The sequence below is a fragment of the Myripristis murdjan genome, chromosome 3 (genome assembly GCF_902150065.1).
Source record: "Myripristis murdjan chromosome 3, fMyrMur1.1, whole genome shotgun sequence".
Taxonomy (NCBI): domain Eukaryota; kingdom Metazoa; phylum Chordata; class Actinopteri; order Holocentriformes; family Holocentridae; genus Myripristis; species Myripristis murdjan.
Genome location: NC_043982.1, coordinates 20,636,615 through 20,656,325, shown reverse-complemented (window position 1 = coordinate 20,656,325; position 19,711 = coordinate 20,636,615). Strand labels below are relative to the sequence as shown.

General features: G+C 40.2%; 1 protein-coding gene across 1 annotated transcript in view; it reads left to right on the top strand.

Annotated features, from left to right (window-relative positions):
• The window catches only part of tox3 (TOX high mobility group box family member 3), a 45,858-nt gene that overhangs the window by 6,218 nt on the left and 19,929 nt on the right, over positions 1–19,711 (top strand). Inside the window, exon 2 of the mRNA XM_030048567.1 lies at positions 19,641–19,706. Coding sequence (XP_029904427.1) covers positions 19,641–19,706 — 66 coding nt within the window. The remainder of the gene's footprint in view (positions 1–19,640; positions 19,707–19,711) is intronic.

Sequence of the window (19,711 nt, the reverse complement as noted above, 5' to 3'; positions counted from 1 at the left end):
GTGGTAACTCTTTCTGTTTCTTCTAACTATTGTCAAGGAGACAGACCTAATCTATGATAAAAGTGGAGTATTTGATCCTACCCACAGGTCCCATAGAGAATCGAATGATGATCTGCTTCACAGTGAGGCAGAGCTGGAGTTGGTTTCAGTTTTTGGTTTTAAAAGAGACTGAGAGATCACTTCAGCTGCCCAAAACAAAATCCTTATTAGTTACTGTGGCTTTGTTAGGTTGAATGTCATTGAGGTTTTGAAAGTTATTAAGTCCATTGTTTGGGTTAATTTATCTTATCTTAAAAGGTAAAATTAGTGTTCTTTTGTCGGTGTTTGGAGGACTGCTCTGTCAACAGTGTGCCCCTTTGAATCAAAGCAGATATATTTTTCCGCCATGATAAACCGTTTTAATCTCGTTTTGGCTCACTACATCTTTGACAGCATCAACCTTGCCGACTTATTAAAGGGAAGGGAAAAACTCCCTGTGCCCCAGAAACTGCTTTTACCATGAATTAAGCAGTTTTCAAAAGAACCAGTCAATCATTTCTGGTTGGCTGATTCAATAAGTGTTGTGTCCCTATAGTGGTTAGTCTTGCTGTTAAGACACATTTATTTTTAAAGCACTTTCTAGAGAGGCTGCCATTCCATGTTTCATAGATCTAATGTCCAATTCTCTTAATGGGCTCAGAGACTGTATCAAAACATTCAGCTGGTTTCTTTTCAACTTGACTTGCTTGACTTAAGCCCTTGGCTCTTTCAAGGAGCACAGGCCATTGACAAATGTCCTCCATCTCATTCTGTTGTGGGTAATATTTTCTACGACGGTCCACTTGAATCCACTTGCTGTTATCTCTTTCTGGACTTCTTTCCCTTAGCTGTTCCTGCAATTTTCCTTTTAAGTCGGCCCCCAATTTCTTAGGAATAGAATCGGCTAAGTAAATAAAAAAAATATCACATTTTCAAAATTAAGTTACCATTTGCTCAACACATAAAAATTAGTCTTGTCAAGCAAACCAGAAATATTGGCTGGGTTTGAGATTTATGACCCTGCTCTGATTTAGCCGTGACCCTTCTGGAGAAAGCAGCCTACACACAGAAATATGAATCATTATAACAAGTAATTTTTCATGTATCACAGTGAATCCAAATTTCATTCTGATTAGTGGTGTATGGGGTGAAGGGACTTTAAATTGTCTGTATTATATGTTACATGGAGGATTACTGCATTCTTTTTCAGCTGCGCCCACTACCACACATTCCCATGATTTCAGTGTGCCACCAGGTCATACTAAAGGGACTGACAATAGCAGCAGGTGTGCAAATATCCCCAAGACCTGCTGGACAAAGAACTTGAACAGAGGGGGTAAATGGTGAAAGAAAGTGCTGCAGTCTTCCAGGAGGCCTATCTACCAGTTCGGCTTGTTCATACACAAACATGAATCACTTCATGAAAGAAACTGTGTGACCTAAGTGCTAACAGTCATTTTTTTTTTTTTTTTTTTTTTTTTTTACAGGAAAAAGAAAAAGATGAACATTTGACTTTTTTATCTTTTTCTTAATTCAAGTTTTTTATTATTATTTTTATTTATTTAAATGGTCAGCAAATGACCGACATATTGACTGAAATAGTACTGATGTTTATTTAGCTCTTTATTTATTTTGTCTTGTCTCTGTGTTCATTTTTAGAGTTGGTTGACAATGTCTAAGTTATTTGTTTAAGAAAGCAGCCCTCTGAGTGCCTTTGTATAGTCATACGATTGCAAAATAGATGAGATAAAGATAAAGATCTATTGTCATTCCAGCTCAAAAATTCACTACCTCAGCTATCACGTTGGTAATTGGTGAATTTTTCCCCTCTACTACTTTCAGTCAGACATCTGCTTTGTTCCCATTTTGCACAATCCTGTGTATGATGGTTTGCTTTGGTTACTACTGACAGGGCTTGGATAGTCCCTATAGCTGCGAGTTATGGAACTTTGAGCTCCAAGTTTTCTCATGAATGGCTTATAAGATCGCAGTCACTGATTGCCTGTCGTCCTTTCCTAAACATTATGTCTGTTCGTGGCAATGGGGTAATGTTAATATCCATCTGAAACCAGTTTTTACTGCAGCAATAATACAGCAGCATATAAAGCCACTTCACCCACTAAATAAGGTTTAATAGTCTCCTTGAATTGGAAAACTTCCATCACACTCTGCCAGAGTTTGATTGGATCTTTTATAGACAACCATTACACTGATAAGAATATTCTATTGCATGCATACTTTGTTTTTCCTGGGAATGTCCTTCGCCATAATTCATGCTCAATTTGAATGGTAGCAGGATCTCAGTGCAGTGTGCTGAAGCAGCTGTTCTGGGAAGACTATATCTGTCCTTCATGCCTCTCCTGTAGCTGCTTTTGTCAGAAACGTCTTTGCATCCATGTCACAGTATATCCAGAGAAGTTGTCTCTTCTTGTTCATTTCCCATAAATAAAATTAAACAATAGCAGTCACTTGTCATTCTCTCTCTGTTTTTCTGTCTTTCTCACAGTGGCTCTTTCTCTCTCTGTTTTTCCCCACAGTGTTAAAAGGTGAGGGCAGTCATGTATTTTTATCTTGGGTTTGAGTTTTTCTTGTTTAAACATTGATACTTGACTGTATAACACACAAGAATACAGTTAATCAGGCTAACATGCAAAGCAAGACTCAAAGTAACACAGAGTTAAAGGGAGAGTGGGGGAAAATTTCAGAACTTTTAAGCACCTAGCTGTAAATGTCAGATAACGTACAAAATGAACTATGATATTTATTAATGCTCATCCTGCTCTAAAAATTGAAAACTCATATGCCCAATAAAAGTGGAAAATAGTCACATCTAGTGGGTTTCCAAAAAACTGTACCATAATCTCTTTATTGCTGATGTGATTTTTATTGGTCTCAGATGTACAGTAAACATAAAAGGGGGCTGTCATTTCTTTTTCCCATAATAAATAGCTCCATTGAGAATGCATTAATAAAGGCTCAATCAACAGAGTGAAGATTGTTTATATTGTGGCAGTGAAAAGCGATGTGGGATTTGGAAGTTGGTTAATATTTAAATAATTCTCACTTAAATCCTAGTGAGTAAACCCTACAGATCTCATTGTCCTTCTGTCCCAGACATGTTTGTGTTGTCATTTTTTCCATGCAGCACACTTTTAGCATGAGTTGTCATTCTGCCACATAAACACATTGCCTTCTGTTGAGCAGTAATATCTACTGGTTTACTTAAGACTTCTGATTAGATGAAAAAAGTACAGTATACACTAGCCAGGCCCCCAAAATTTACATTAAAGATATGCTCCACTGTTTTGGGCAAAATCCCCTTTTTCTGACTTACCCAGACTGAAATGTTTTTCACATCTGTACACATGACACATTCTGTAAATTAGACAACTTCAGACTTGCTGAAACATTTATTTTTGCACTTTGATGGAGGCAGGCTAATGACTACCATAGACTTCAAGTCTTTATGCTAAGCTAACAAAAAATGCTAACCATAGGAACCAAACCACTGGATGTACAGAGGTGAAAATGCTATTGAACATCTTGTCTCAGTCTGGGTTAGTTGGGAAAAGGGGATTTTGCCCAAAACGTTGGAGTGTTCCTATAACAAATGGAGTATATGAGTACAGAGAAAGTCAACTTTTTTCATGAAATGCTTTGACTGATACTTCTGTTATTTAAGGGTTTGAAGATGAGACTCGCTGCAATGTGTCTGTTTGTGCTTGCCATTGAACTCTCACATATGATCATAAGTGTGTAACGGCAGAGTTGGAGACAAGTCCGAGGTGTGTGAGGCGAGTTTCCCCTCTCCAGACTGCTGCTAACTGTTCTCTCAAATGACGTGCCTCTTGAAAGAAACCAATCCACATTACACAACTTTGGAGGCTCTCATGCACAGTGTGTCTTTTCGTACACCTTCCCAACCAGGAAAATGGCCCTGGTGCATTTGTGTCTTTCCTGCTGATAAACGAGAAGAGAAGCTGAATGATTACACTGTATCAAAGGCATTACAGGCAGTTGATTAAAGTGTTAGCTCGGAGTTAGCCAAGGTTAACCGTCCATAATGAAACTCTTTGAAAATAATGATACGCTGCATGGTTTTATGAAGGCTTGTGGCTGCTCAGCTCAGCGGTGGTGACCTTCAGCAGTTCCACAAGCTAATCGCGGCAATCCCGCAGCACCCCTGTAGTTTCGGGACTCCATTACCTTCTGATATGCATCTAGAAGAACAGACCTCATACAAGCTCTGCCTCGGAAACAGCGGCTGTGACATTGAGACGGCTGACCATCTTAACTTCGCTCTCGTTCACATGTTAGGAGATAGGCCTTCAACTGCTGCTTTGATTTGCACTTTCTGACCCTGTGGCGTTTGCCGCTGGTGCAGCAAGTCAGCATCAAGTTGTGAGAAAAGAAATATTTTACATTACATTTCCCGTATAGCCATTTAGCTGACACTTGTCTAGAGCAGTGAACAATCAGGGCAGCAGTAGAGTAAGCTGACATTAACAATATTACAAGCAATCGTCTTCAGCAATCAAAGATAGATGTGTTTTGTTTGTGGACAAAGCAATATGCAGACTGTTAGTCTGTCACAAATCATTGCCAGGCATGTGGCATGTTATTAAAAACAGCAGCATGCTTGTCTGCCGAGGTAGCACGGATCTTTTTCTTGCTGGTCCTTGAAGTTCCATATTGAAAACTGGCCGCTTTCCATGTTATATGATTACAGAATAAGTAAAACTTCTCTAGACGCAGAAACAACAATATTAGCTTTGGCTAACAAGTATACTACCCATAGGATGTCAGATGCGAACACTGTAGTTTATTTTTGTCCTGCTGAAAAGTCTCTGGTCCCTGCAATAACTCAAAGGATGAAAAAGGATGATGGTTTTGTGCTGATTCAGAAACACATGAGAGGACACTGTAATCAGACTTTAAATGTAAAACATGCCCTCCATGCCCAATGCTCAGATTTATACTCATGAATCACATATTGTCTCTTTTAATTAAACTAGTAAACTACACTGGAATTACTGTGGAACCTACCGCATTCATTTTTACAAGCCATGCAGTGTAAAACAGTATTGTACTCAGGGCAGGCTTTTCATGTATTGCTGTGTTTCTATTTTACGCCTATTATTTCAGTTTTCCGTGACTTTTCTGTTGGTTACTACTGCACAAGGTGTCATATTGCATGAGGATCATCACAGTGCCTAACAATGGCTTGTCTAACCACAAATAAACTGTCATATTTTCCTCTCAACGTTTTTGTTTGCTTGCTCTCACAGATACAGATGTCCATGATACATATGAGCAGATTGTGCTAATATGTTTTGGGGCTAAACAGGGGTCTGAGACGCGTATTAGTGGGACTGATTCGCAAGTGTACACATTTTCATTCATGGAACTGTGTTGGACTGCCACAAGCTTGGCTCCTGATGATTGTTTTAAAAGATTATGCTTTGCAGATAAGTATTTTAGCTGATTTCATTTGACTAATTTGTGTATTTGTTTGTGTATACAAGAATGGAAAGAGTGTATGCAAATGTATTATGCAAGCATCTTATCCTGTTTATGTGCTGAGCAGACTGAAGCAAATTCCTATTAGCTTTGGTTGATGTACATGTAGCTATAAATTGTGAACAAATTGAACTGAACTTGTATTGTAATATACCCAGCTATCTGTCCAGTCATAGCCCAGTCATTGTTCTCTGTCTGATTGTTATGGGTTGGACACATAACATGAAATGAGACAGCTCTATGTGCAGTGGTGATATTGTAGGTTATTGATATTTTCTGATGAATATGCTCTTAACAGGAACTAATTAACAAATAAGAATAATTGCCCCATTCGTACATTCATCACCAAAGTCTCTCATAACAGGCGAGCTTCAAGCAGAAACAACAAAGTAGTACATAAATCAAAGTAGTTTTCTTTGCCAAGGTAGAACCCCCTGGGAGGTACCTTGGTGCTTAATTAAAATCCAGAAGGATCATGTTTTAAGTGTAGGTGAGCGAGCACTGAATAACAATGACAAATCATGCCCCAGAGCATTAGTGGTGTGTTTTTGGAAAAGAAAAACAGGCACATCTTTTTTTTTCCTCTTTACAAAATGAATGAGATTTCATGTGAAAGAAAGCTGATTTCAATGCACAGTGGCACAAGGGCTGCGGTAAATAAAGCTTTTCCTGGCTGCAGAACCCGCCAAAACCAGGATTGGCATATTAATCTCATAATTACCCATATGGGATTATAATGAAACAGCTCTTTATTAGACATTATTTGATGGCTTATCCTTTTCAGTTCACTGTTTGTACCCTCTTTTTAAGCCTCACAATCTGTCACATGTGTGCCAGCTAAAAATATAAGTAGACTGTTGACAGAATGTCATGGGTCATCACTCATCAATAGCGAGTTGGAGAATTGACACATTAAAGGACCTACAATTTGTGATTTGCAACAGTTAAAGCTGTAATTTTTCAGGAAGATTTTCAGTCAAATTTGGGGCTTTTTTTTGCTTTTGGATAATAGTGTGCTGACAGATTCTTTTACACTGAATGATGAACTTTATATGGATATTTTCAAACTAGATATCTAGCATGCTGAAACTGAACTTAACATCCTGTAGTACAACATTAGTCGTGGCACACAGACAGTCGTGTCAGCATTCAGTTCATTTCGTATGTTGTATTGTGCAATGTCAGAGGCCACGATGGCAGTCCCAGGGCTATTGTTGTCCCTGATCTTTGAATTTCTGGATCTGACAACTCTGCACTGACCAGCCCAACCAATGCTGACTGGTCTCTGGCTGAGAGAGAGAGAGAGAGAGAGAGAGAGAGGGAGAGAGAGAGAGAGATATACTGTGGTAAATCATCAGATTAAACACGATATGGATTAGCATTTCCAGGGGATGGCAGCTGGAGTATAAACTGTCCTATATATACTGCTGCTCCTGCAAGCGTCATAACTCTGATGTCCACTGGCTCTTAGGCGAGACTAAAAAAAGAACAGTATATTGAAAAGAGAATGGGTGTGTAGTTATCAGCAGAAAAACCTTTCCCAAGTCAAATCCGCTCAATTACAGAGCTCTGGAGAGCTATCCCCAAGCAACCCTCCCATTGGCTAATCAGTCACAGTAAATTGCAGTGGTGAATATTTTAGACTTGACAGATTTAAATAAAGACATCATGATTATTTCACTGTTGTACAATCGTCCTGAATAATTCTGGGGGGCTTTTTTGGAACTAGAATAAACTGAGCACACACAAACACACATATGTAGAGATGGATGGATAGATAGATAGATATAAAGCCGAGAGTGAAACACAAGAGCTGTCTGTCAGTGTGGCAAGCTAATTGGGTCGATCTCTTTAGTGAAGATGAATGAAGAGATTACCTCTCCCTATGTGTCCGGTGAATCTCCCCCTCTGGCTCCAGGTAAATTAGCTGATGACAGGTTGACAGTGGGAATTCTCCTCTTTACTCCAACTTAAAGCCCCAGTCTGTAGCAGCAGCATGGTGCCCCCTATTGGAAACACTGCCTTCCCATTACTGGCTGCGTTCATTAATTGATTAATTGGATTAACTAACCCTGTTTTGCGTTCTGGAGTAATTGCCTGAAGTTTAACTGACAGCGTATAACAGCAATACTTGTATTTTGAGGCTGTAAGAGCTTTGGTTATATTTGTAAGGGCTATGAACACTGGAATGAAACAGAGTGATATATGTATGATTTAGTAAGTTACTTTTCATCTGTAGACTTGCAACTCATGTCAGTAAATCCAAAATGTAGATGTTCACATGTACCTTTTTAAATCCCTCCTTCCGGTTCCAGGTAAACGGTCCATGACAAGCTGACTGTGAAATATTTTCCTGTCTCTTACGTTAATTACAGCAGTACTTCTCTCCAACTGCCTACCACAACTAGCAGCCTGTGGTTGAATGTGGCTCCAACACCTCTCCGTCTGCAAAACAGCATGCCAGGAGATCTGGGCTGTGATATCACACCGTGTGATGCTCTCTACAGGCTGTAAGCTCGCAGAGAGTCAGAGAAGCAGGTCAAACATGAGCCTAATGAAGACAAATGAAGAGTGATGGCACAACATGCGCGGGGAAAAGGTGTGAGTGTAGAGCAGACTGTGCCCCGCTCTCATTTATTTTAGTAGAGAAACTCTGCACGGTCCTAAAATAGAGGTCAAGGCTGAAATACAGAAAATGTCAGTGACCCCTTTTTTAGCTGCCTGGACGGGAGAAATGGGATAAAAGTGCTCTGAGGGAGCTGTGGTCAAAGGAGGAAATCAATACAGCTGTAAAGGGGGAGTTGTACAAATAAAACGTGATTATTTTCAATTGTAAAAAGAGACAGATTCAGGGTTATTTTCTCTTACGCCTCCATGTGCAATATTCTTGGAGGAACATCTCAAAACTACATCTACAGTGCAAACGGCCGTACCCTTGTGTGTTTTTGCAGACACTCCAGATTAGTTGGATTAAGATGGTGGATCACTCGGCACAGATGGTAGAGGATGGAAATCCAAATTACATTACAGTTACCAGTTTTTACTGCACTATTTATGCATGAGTAACTTAATGGTTTGTGTAATTGGCTCATAAACTGCTCCAAAAAGTCAGATGGTTTGATTGATATTATTAATATATTATAAGAAGTTCACAATTGAAACAGGGAAATTGGTTGTATTTGATTGGTCATGCATGATCAGTGCAGGCGTGCTCATTCAATATTAAGTCAATTTTAAGTTTTTTTTTTTTTTTTTTTTTTTTAACTCTGACTTGCACTAAAAGAAATGCAAAGTAGCAGTGTAGACAATTCAGTCTCAGCACAGACAAGTCATTTTCTCTTAACAGTGCAGAATTCGATTGGAGAGTGGTGAGATGCTGCAGACAGCCATCTTATGATATGAACCTCGTTTTGTCCCAGAATCACTGGAAACCCCACAAGACGCCAATCATTAAATGGCATGCTAAACATCCTGTTTTCCTGCTAGTTGGCAAGGCAACTCAGTTTGCACTTTAGTAAAAATTGAGATAGGAATCATTAACCTTCATTTTAAAGTCACAGCTACCTACATGTCTGTGACATTAGCCATACTAACAGTTTACATTTTTGGGGTTTTTCTGTCACATGGTCATGAATATAAATTTCACAAGTTGTCACACCTTTCCACAAATAACCACTCAGATAGCAAAACAGAAGCATGGCAGTAATTTAAACTAAATGGAACCCAGCTGTTCCAGCTATTAACATTTCTGTGCATTAATGTAAAGAACAATGCTTTTTAAAATGCAAGCCAACAGGGGAGGCTTTAGCCAGGTTTTTAGCCAACTAGAAACAAGTCAGGCTGACATGTTTCACCTATGCTTAGTGACAGTCTTTGGATCCAAGTAAAAAACTGGGATTCAATTCAACATGGCTTTTTGTTTTTTGTGCGATATCCCAAATTATATCAGGGACCCCTACTCCTATGGGGGTAGTGGTCTTTTTTGTATGTGCACCCCCTCAAAAAAAAAAGGGTGCATGACACTCCTGCATGCTATGAAAGTATTATCCACTCAAAACACAGGCTATCTGCAACCTTTTTTATGCCACCTGGAAAGAAAAGAAGGCCATTTAAAAACTGAAATAATGAAACAAATCAGGAGAAACAGCCTATTTCTGTTTGAATGCAATTAAAGAAAGCTCTGAAAGCCCACATGGGCAGGATAAGAAAAAGGACACCAGGAAATTAATTGTCAAGTGACATGAAGTCCAATTGTGTTTAGTAAAGCAGATAAGATGCATATTGTGCTACTAATTCTGTTCTTTATTAATTTAAGAGAGGACAGGCAATGTAAGAAAAACACTCATTCCATGGTGTAAAAAACTTACTTCTTAGAACTGTATTTAACAAATTCTAATGCTTAAATTTTAGTTTCATTTTTTCTTTTCTTTTTTTTTTTTTTTTTTAAACTTTCTCAGGCTTTTTGAGGACCCATGGACACCCTGAAAACACGAGTTCTGCAGACAGCTCTTTTTACTTTCCCTTGTATGAAGACTTTGCGAGCTGAGCTTACCTTTTTTCTTCTTGTAAAAAGGAGCACTTTAAAACACGCCTCCAGTAACTCCACTGTCATTTCCATGCGCCTTTGATCTCCATCCTATCGTTTTACACAGAGGAAAGGAATAATTTTTACATTATGACTAAACAGATCTGTAGTGCGTCTTTGTTCGGAATCTCTTTAAATGTCAGTGCAATGATATGGAATGAAAGGTGAAGCTTAGTGTTTGTAATTATTCAAGGCTGGTGTCTTAATCTTGCTCTGCTTTTGAAGCGGGAAATGTTAAAATGACATTTTGAGTTTAAATACTGTTAAAAACATCAGTGAAGCACTTAGCCTTGATGGTTCCTGTCACCAGAAAAACAATGTCTTTGACTCAACAGCCGTCAGGTTTGCTAATGATGTCCTGGTGTGCTGTCAATCTAAGAGATGAATGGACAATAGTATGCCACGGAGAAAATGCTTGAAATAGCTAATTGCTTCTAAGATGCTGCTCAGCCGTTCCCTAGCTGCTGTGTACTCACAGATGTCTTTTCCAGCTGCAGTTTCATTGCAGAATTCAATCATAATATAGAAGCAATGCACTAGCTTTCTTTATGAGCCTGCGTTAATGCACACACCAAGTCTTAATGGTTACAGATATATTATTGCAACAACTGTGTGAGGGGGAAAAAAGTATGTGCAGGAACAGTACAAAGCAAAACATCCATATCTGTGCATTTTCATAATTTCAGCTAATTTGCCCCAGTCATACTGTTAATCTCTGCCAACCTGTTGATCGTCAGTTTTTAGACACATTTCTGGAGAGGAGCCCAAGAGTATTTGCAGCCGGACCTCTGTCAGTAGCGCCAAGCAACACAGCCACAAATTGGAATGTGGTACAGCTCTGGGAAGGCAGCCAAGATTTAAATTAGACAATAACCTCTGCTCTCTCTATACTGCCTGTCTTTTCCAGCTGCAGGCCCAGCCATTTGTTTAATACAGTCAGCCCTGTAGAGTATAATAGACTGATATATGAGTCACCGCTCAGCAGTTTGTGTTTTTCAGATTTATAGTGGTTGAACAAATGGACGGTTTGTACTTATTGTGGGCTTATGTAGAGAATAATAGAATATATGCAGGTAGCACAAGCTGGATACACACATGTAACTTATAAGGTATTATTGAGTTCATTACTGGTCTCATGAGTTTTGATTAACAGTTCAAGGGGAAAAGCAAAGAGACTTGAAGCTATTACTAAAAACACCACGGTTTGTACAAAAACCTACAAATCAGAATGTTTTTTTGCTGTGTACATTTTAGGTAGGTCTAGTTCAACTCTGAGTTACACACAGAATCTGAGCTTTTTACAGCAGTTATCATCCATCTTCATTGAAAATGCATGTTTTCATCCAGTATGTTTAAACATTACCAGCTCACACTTTGCAGAATCTAAATACTCACAAAGCTCATGTTTATTTGTCGAATACTGTCAGTCCTTGTATAAATAGTCTAGTCAGTCATTGAAAATCAATGAATCATTACAAGCCAAGCTAGTAATGGGGCAAAGGTTTTTCAGCAGGGTGCTATATTGCAGTTATGGGCCAGGGCTTTCACTGAACATAAAATTAGGTTGTGCTTAAGACAAATGAATATCTTGATGCTGTTGCTCTGGCCTTTTCTACCTATACTATATAAGCCTAACAAAACACATACTGTTTTTATCCCCCAAGTCAAATAGAAATTTTCAGCAATTACTCAATGAGAAATTGAGGATTGCATTGACTTCACTAAAAGCTCTTGACTGTGCACATTTCCAAAGCCAGTTATAATGAGAGTATTAGCCAGTAATGGCACACAGGGAATAGAGAAATGTGTCTGTGCTGCTAGAGCAATAAGACTCCACTCCCAGCAGCTTTCAATAGAGCTTTATGTGGATCCAAGTCCCCGAGCTCATAGCCATCTGACAAACCAAGAGTAGTAGCAAAACCATCACCATTACTGCCACCAAAAACAAACCCATTTCCAGTGGCAGAAAGCTGTTCTTCTCCTGTATGACATTTAACCGTGTAATTTTAGATATTAGCTCCCTTAAAGCCATTGCAGCCTTCTGCTCTGTAGCGCAAGAATGGCAAGTGAAGTAAAGTAAGCCTGTTTAAAATCCACACCTCTGATACCATCTTGGGCTGGACTTGCTTCAAAGCTGCTGAGAGTAAACAGCCTTGAGACATGGCTTAGCAGCAAATGCAAGACAACACCAGCAAGCCGACCCTTTCTCGTGTTGCTTCCTCAAGAGCTGTGTGTCTATGCAACAGCAGCCATTGTGCGAAAGCTACACCATGTTTCTGAGGCCCTCTCCATTGCCTAAGCTCCATTGTGGCTGTGGGCCAATGGCTTTGCACCCCGCTAGATCAAAGATGGAACCCCATTTAGCTTGTGCTTTCTTTTAGGATTTGCTCTCCAGAGTATGGAGACTCACAGCGAGGAGAAGTGGGATGTTGGATGGTGACCTGCATAGTGTTGAGACTAGTTGTATTGGGCCCAGGGTGCGGGTTCATTATGACAAATGCTTAGACCATTTTTATTTTGGCAGCGTTTGCCTGCCCGGAGGCCTCGGGGAATTCAATAAACAGTAGCTATGGCGAACCTCAGTCTATTTTAGCTCCATTGTGTAACATGATGCCATACAAAAGTTGGCTGTGAAAATATTGGCTATGCTACACACTCATATTAATGTGTGGCTGTCGTGTCACAATATTGCAGAGAGCTTTACAATTTAAAACTAGATTAACCAGCTTAAAGTATGATTATTCATTCAAGATAAACCAGGTTGTTGGGTTTAACATTTAAGAAATGTGCCTATATGAAATTGCAGTGTAGAGCTGGTTAGTATACCCTGTGTATCATATCTCTGTATCTTCCATTCATCCCAAAATTTAAGCTGTTTGATCGTGTTGCTGTGGTCGGACCTGGATCAAAGAGTAAAACCGTTCTTAGTGTGTATTTTAACCTGCCTCTAGCACTGGATGGGTGTGGTCTGGAATTGTATATGCGATAATGTTTGCCAGACTGTTTGAAAGTTGATTTATTTTACTTCTCTGTGATTGACAACTTCTCTGACTCTGTCTGAATTGTCCTGACACAGTGAATTCCACTCAGGCGCCAAGTAGGTTAAATCGAATGCTAAAAATTTTCAAACACTGTCTCACCCTCATCTGCTTATGTCTCCATGTTGTCAACCTTTTATTTTGTATATGCGCTTAGGGTAAATTTAGCACCGTGGAATATACTAACTGCACTAACTCTTGCAAAATATAGCTTGTCTTTTGACTCTTTCAACACTGCCATAATGACTGGGAAGCTTGAAACAACATAATGCATATTTGCTGAGCTGTGAAAACACTCAACTCTTTCCCTTATTTTCATAGTTAAGCTTGTCATTTTGGTTGGATATGCAAACTTACTTTCATGTCCCATAAAACAGAATTGTAATGTTCCTGTGCCATGTAGAGCAATGTGGAGAACTGAGGCCCTGCCTTTGGGGTTAACTCTCTTGACTTAGAATCATCTATAATTCCCTGCTCTCACATTTCAGAGACCTTAGCAACTATATTTTTCAAAAAGTTACAGGGAGCACACACAGAACCAAATTTCATTCCCACTGTATCAGAGCGCCAAGACACCTGGAATGTCATGTGTTCTGATCAAACACCACATATTGGTAGTGTACCAGGAAACAGGTGGTCTTTTATTGCCATTTTGATATCTCAGCAAGGGTTTAAACAGTTCCTCCAGGTCTAGATTTACTACAGCAAACAGAGCTGCGATGACACTAAGCCAGGCTACAGTGGCCAGAGTGTGTAAAAGAGGAGATAATCAGGACACAGCCTGAACAAAACTGTCATCAGTTTGATTCAGTTCCCAGATAAGGCTGGGATTTTTCTCTCAGGCCTGTTACTCTACCACTGTGGAGGTAGTCGCACCAAGAGGCAAAGGAAGAGAGAGATACTCTCAACGAACTTCCCCTCGATGCTACCTTATGTAGTTGTGGACCAGCAGTCCTAATGGCGTAAGACTGTGCTGGGCTGGGGGAGTAATGATTTTAGCTTTAAACTGAATTACCAATCGATTCGGCCTGCAGATCAGAACACAGCTTGCGAGCTGACTGTGTGGACACGCTGTGCTGTGGAGTTGCTTTACAAATTGACTGCTGCACACATAGGGGGAAATATATCTATATATGTCAGCTTGGCTCTGCATGCACGGTGGCCTGCTGGGCGTGAATAGGCCTTGTGATCACCAGAGAGGCAGCTGCACAGTGTTTACGCCGAATTGGCTTGTAAATGAGCATGTATTTGGTGAAGAGGACCTCAGGAATCAGAAGATAACTTTCCCAGAGGTTTTGTTTACCCGAGTTATAACTGGGCCCGAGCAGGATGGCAGGGCAGGAAAGGAAAGGGTGCTGCTTTTTTGTGTGTCTCCTCCCCCCTCACTAAATGAAAGGCTCTAACCTGGCGTTGTGCCAAGCCTAAAAGGAAATTGCATAAAATAATACAAAGCAAATTACCCTGGGTTTCTCTGGATTGGAGGTTGAGTTTTAACTGTGGTGTTTTGCTGTCTTTTAAAGAGACCACTGGAGAACATATTAGCACAAGTGTCATGTTCCACAGAACAGAGGCTAGGCTGTGATTACTGAGCTCAAGCTGAACTGTAAAATCGCTTGTCAGCAGTTGATATGTTTCTGGAAAAGCCTGTGCTCTTGATTGAATTAGTTTGGGGTTTTCTGTGGGGAGGAGGAATGTGTCCAATTTGCTTACCTGCTGACAGACGGCACTGATATTGTGACTTTGTGATGTGACTGTGGAACCAAAGAACAGCCTCCTGAAGCTGTTTTTATCGATGGAATAAATTGATGTTGCCTTTGTAATATTTTACACGTGCAATCTCAGAAATTTCCTCTGCGCTGTTACCCCAGGGTATTCTGCTAGATTTATTCATGAGATCTATCTTCTGAATCAAATTGGTTCAAGTGTAGCTAGCAAAATGCAGATGTACAGAATGTACACTCTGATACCATTTTTGTTACTCAGAGGAGTTTCTTATAGAAAAATGCTGCATCATCTGCGCCTTTTCTATCCTCCCTGATCATTTGATGACCACTGACCAAGCAGTATTTGAGTTTTAGATGTAGAGCTATAGGCCGTAAAGCAGCACTATATATTTTTCCATTTGTATGTACACAGAGGTGGCAGCTGTGCTATCAGAGGCTCTTCAGACTGTATTCTGTGGATTTTGGTTGTCCAGTTTATGTTTACTGATAGGATCTGTGTGGTTACTCCATCATATTGGAGGTGAGATGGGGTCATGTTGGTGCAATATTGTGTTCGCCCTGAGGTTGAAATAATTTTGTTTGCTATAATAGCTGTAAAACACCGTATTTCCCACTGGACATTCTTTCATGCGAATATTCCTGGACTGGGATTCAAAGGGTGGAAAAATCTACCTTCAAAATGTCACAGGTTGCAGTCACATGTTATGTTGCATGCTAATGTTTAATTTTAAATCCTGAATAATTGACTCTTACTGCTGGGTCTCATTACATTTATGTACTACCTCAAAACAAGGCATTAAAATGTAACATTTTGCATGGGATTGTTTCAATTCCTCGTCATCCCCAGGTTCACCCACAAAGAGTTGAGGATTATCCTGGAAATACTGTTATGGCTAAAACAAAAACAAGAAAACTATAGATTTATACTAAAAATGCAGAATTTCATGTTGATCTCTTCAACTCGTTCTCTGTGAGGTTGCTTGGTTTTCTGTCTGCCTGCGATCATTCACAGTGGAGTGTTTTCACGTTAGGATCAGGATCCATGTAAGCTCTTAATTCTCTTCTGTTAAACAGTTATTGAAGAAATGTGCTGGTGGTGCAGAAGGAGGAATAAAAACACTGGATGCCCAGTGTTTGCTCTGCCGTGTAGCCATGTCTGGCTCTCAGTGTTACTCATATTACAGAGCACCTTTAGCCATGAATCCACTCAGTTAATAAAAGACTCCTATTCCACAGCTATTTTAAAGCGCCCTTTCCTATTGCTTGTTCCCTTCTGCCAGAGCCCTCTAGCAGAAAAGGCAGAAGGGGGAGGGGAGGGGGGGTTGTAGGTGACTGTTTTTTGGAAACATATAGAACTTAAATGTTTTCAGGTCTAGAAAGCACCGTCACAGTACTGCTGGGGCTGCTGCTGCTATGCTGCAATAGGCATTACTAGCTTAGAATTAAATACACATTAATCACCAGGCACAATAAATGCATATGAATGCAAATATCTGACTGAATACCCGATGACTATTGGTGTTTTCATAAGATATTTAGACTGAGAGATTTTTGAGAAATCATTGGTAATGTGGATATGACGACCAAGTAGATAGAAGCAAATAATAGAATAGTTACAACAGTCTAATAAGTTCAGAAAACTGCACTTTACTGTAATGCAGCTTTTAAATTAAAACCAGGAAAAGACAACACCCATGTTCATGATATCCAAGATCCCAGACAACATGTAGTCTCATATCACAGTATCAATGGAATACCAATACATCGCCCAGCACTACACAGAAATTTGTTTCAGTGACACTGATTCACAGGTTACTGGCAACACATAGAGGCTGAGTTCACATGGCACACATGATACAAGGACAGCATGCAAAGGCACAGCTCAAAACATACAGACGGCAGAGTATTCATATCACGCTACAAATACACACCGAGCATTCATAAAACCCTCTGGATAACATTTCAGTAACATTTATCTTGCCACAATCAACTGAGTCCATTCTCCATATTTTGCAACCTGAAGTCTCAGCTTGCAAAATGCTTTCCTCTGCGTTATTGGCCCCTTACAAGGCTGCTGCGGTGCTTGTCCAGCTCGTCACATCATTTTAATTACAGAGTGTTCATTGTCTGTGCTGACCCATTTTACTGTGGGTCCTTACCATCAGCTGCACAGCCCCTTCAATCACACTTAATCTCATCTGGCATTTGACTCACTCTGCACAGCCACGAATATGAGCATTGAATGCATTCCCCCCAAAATGAATTTGGAATAACAATAACAAGATCCACTCCCTTCCCTGGCCATCCACCAAGGCCCCTGGCCCAGCCTGCACCGTGACATGGTACAGCTTTTAATGGTGAAGATTGATACTGGTGGCTGGGGACATATCTTGGGATCTTAGTCACAGCTCTCTGTGGAGATTTTGAGCTGTTCTTAAAGCACAATAAAACTGTCCTGCCCTGGAAACATAATAAAACGGGCCTCACAGAGACGAATCCCTGAGAATGTGACACTGCTAATTAGAAATTGGACTTCACATGATTGCGCATTCTCCAGTGAAGGTAATGTGATTCACACCAATGTCTATAGTAACTGTGTGATTCCATCATACCTTTTGGTGTGGAGATTGTTGTAATGACACATTACTCCCTGATTTGTACATGATTATACAGCTCCTCGTGCTTTTTGGAAAACTAATCAGAGAGGAAATTAGCACGGAACCTTAAACAGATCCACTCCACTCTCAAAGCGACCTCTATCACCTTGTTTATTTTCTTGCAGGCAGACTATTTTAAAAAAGCAGCGCAAGTGTTCAAATCTGTATACATTTCTCTGGACTGTCACAGAATTCTAAGGGAGCTCTTTAGAGCGAAGAACCATTGTTTGCTCGCCCCTTAAAGTCTTATTCACATCCAGAGAGACACAGGGATGGAGGAAACAGAGACAGCACTGCACGAATCCCTATCTCCCCCCACAATCAGCACAATGTTCCTAGTGTTTGAATAGAGAGGGATATCTCTGAGACTTCAATTTGTTATCTAAAAGAAGAAGGGGGACAGGGTAGCACTTCCCAGATAAGACCAGCATAAGGTTAATTACCAGTCGAGTGGCTGACGTAACCCAGCCATGTCAGGTCTCAAAGTTACACGCAGCTGGGAAGTGAGGGAGTGCTACTTATTGACAGATGTTTCACAACTGACGTGTATGTGTATCTGTGTGAGTGTGCATTCATGTTTGCACGTGTCTGTGCATGCATTTGTGCAATCGTGTAGACCCCATGGCTCAGCTCAGATATAGTTTAGTGGGGCAGCTCCAAGTAAGATTGCACTAGAGCACTAAAGAGCCCAAACCACCTGCTTCAGCAACTGCAAGCAGGGCTTGTGGCGCCTCTTCTCATTGGTGCGTACTGCTGTTAACATTGCTGCTGATTCTCCGCTCACTCTCCAGGGCATAGACTAATTAATGGATACCGTTCGCAGTTGATTAGCAGCAGTTCTTTCGGTAATTACATTCGCATACTAACCACTCAGAAGAAAAGAAGAAGAGGGAAAAAAAACAAAGGGCTAGAAAATATATTAATGCACTTCTCAGTTCGCTCTGATGTTAATTTGTTTCCACTATTGTTTGCTCACTGTTAATATAAGAAATCATCTTTTCCCCTCTCCATCTATTGGAGTTGTTCAACATTCATAATGTTTTAAGAGAGTGACTTTGTAATAAACACACAAAGGAGATTACTCCGGTGCTTTGTTGGAAATAAGGGAGAATGTTCTCAGTGGAACTTCATGAAGACGCAACTAGCTGTGATTCTTTTTCCCTCAAGCCGTGTAGGCAGGGTTTGCACTGCTCACTCACAGAGAGGTGCATTGTGCTCCAGGGCCCAGCTGCTAGCCCATAATTCTTCATTCTATGTCCCATTGTTCCTACCTGTCAGCACGCTTGTGTCTCAGAAGAAAGGAAGTGGCTGCCATTTTGCCAGCAGGCTATGTGTGGGTTGGGGGGACAGGAGGGGGGTGTGTCGGTGTGAAAACACCATGTCATTTCTTACCAAAGTGCAGTTTTCAATACCTTATCTACAGTTTAAAGGCCCTATCTGTAATTGCAGTGTGGCGCCCTCTGTTGAAACATAATTTCCACACCTTTGGCTTTGTTTCTGGAGATTTTCATATTTTTTGCACTCTATCCTTTGAAGCTTTTAAAGCTGTGTTTACATTTTAAATGACAGTAAACACATTGATTTAAGTTGCATAACCTTTACTTTTTATCTTCAAGTCATATTTTTCATGATCATAGGTAAATAACACATTGTAAGTTGCTGATTGTGTTTTTATCCTTACCACCAATATACAAAAATACTCACCGCTTCATTTTTTCTCCGTCAGTAACACTCATCCCCCATAGGTTATTTGAAGTTAATAACCTGCCACTGCATCTTGATACTTGGCTTTGTGATGCAAACCTAGCTTTAATTGTCATCCCATGAGAGCTCAATAGCCAGGCCAGATTCTCATTACCTTAGTTTGAATTGGCTTGGGCCTCTCAAAGGCCTCTCTTTATGTCATAATAATGGCAAAGTGGCAGATTTCGCTTGTGCAAGGGGAGTGACAGGTTAACTCAGTGTGTAAACATTCAAAACCAAGTGTTACACACCATTTGAATGATGGGTGTCCAGTTTAGAGGGGTGATGCTGTGGTATAATAGATGTTACCATGACAACAGTAGGTTGATTGTGTTTTTTGTCTTCATTTTTTCAGTTCCAGAACAACAACAACTACATGAATATGGCAGAGGCCAACAGTGCCCTACTTGCTGCTGGTGATGTGAG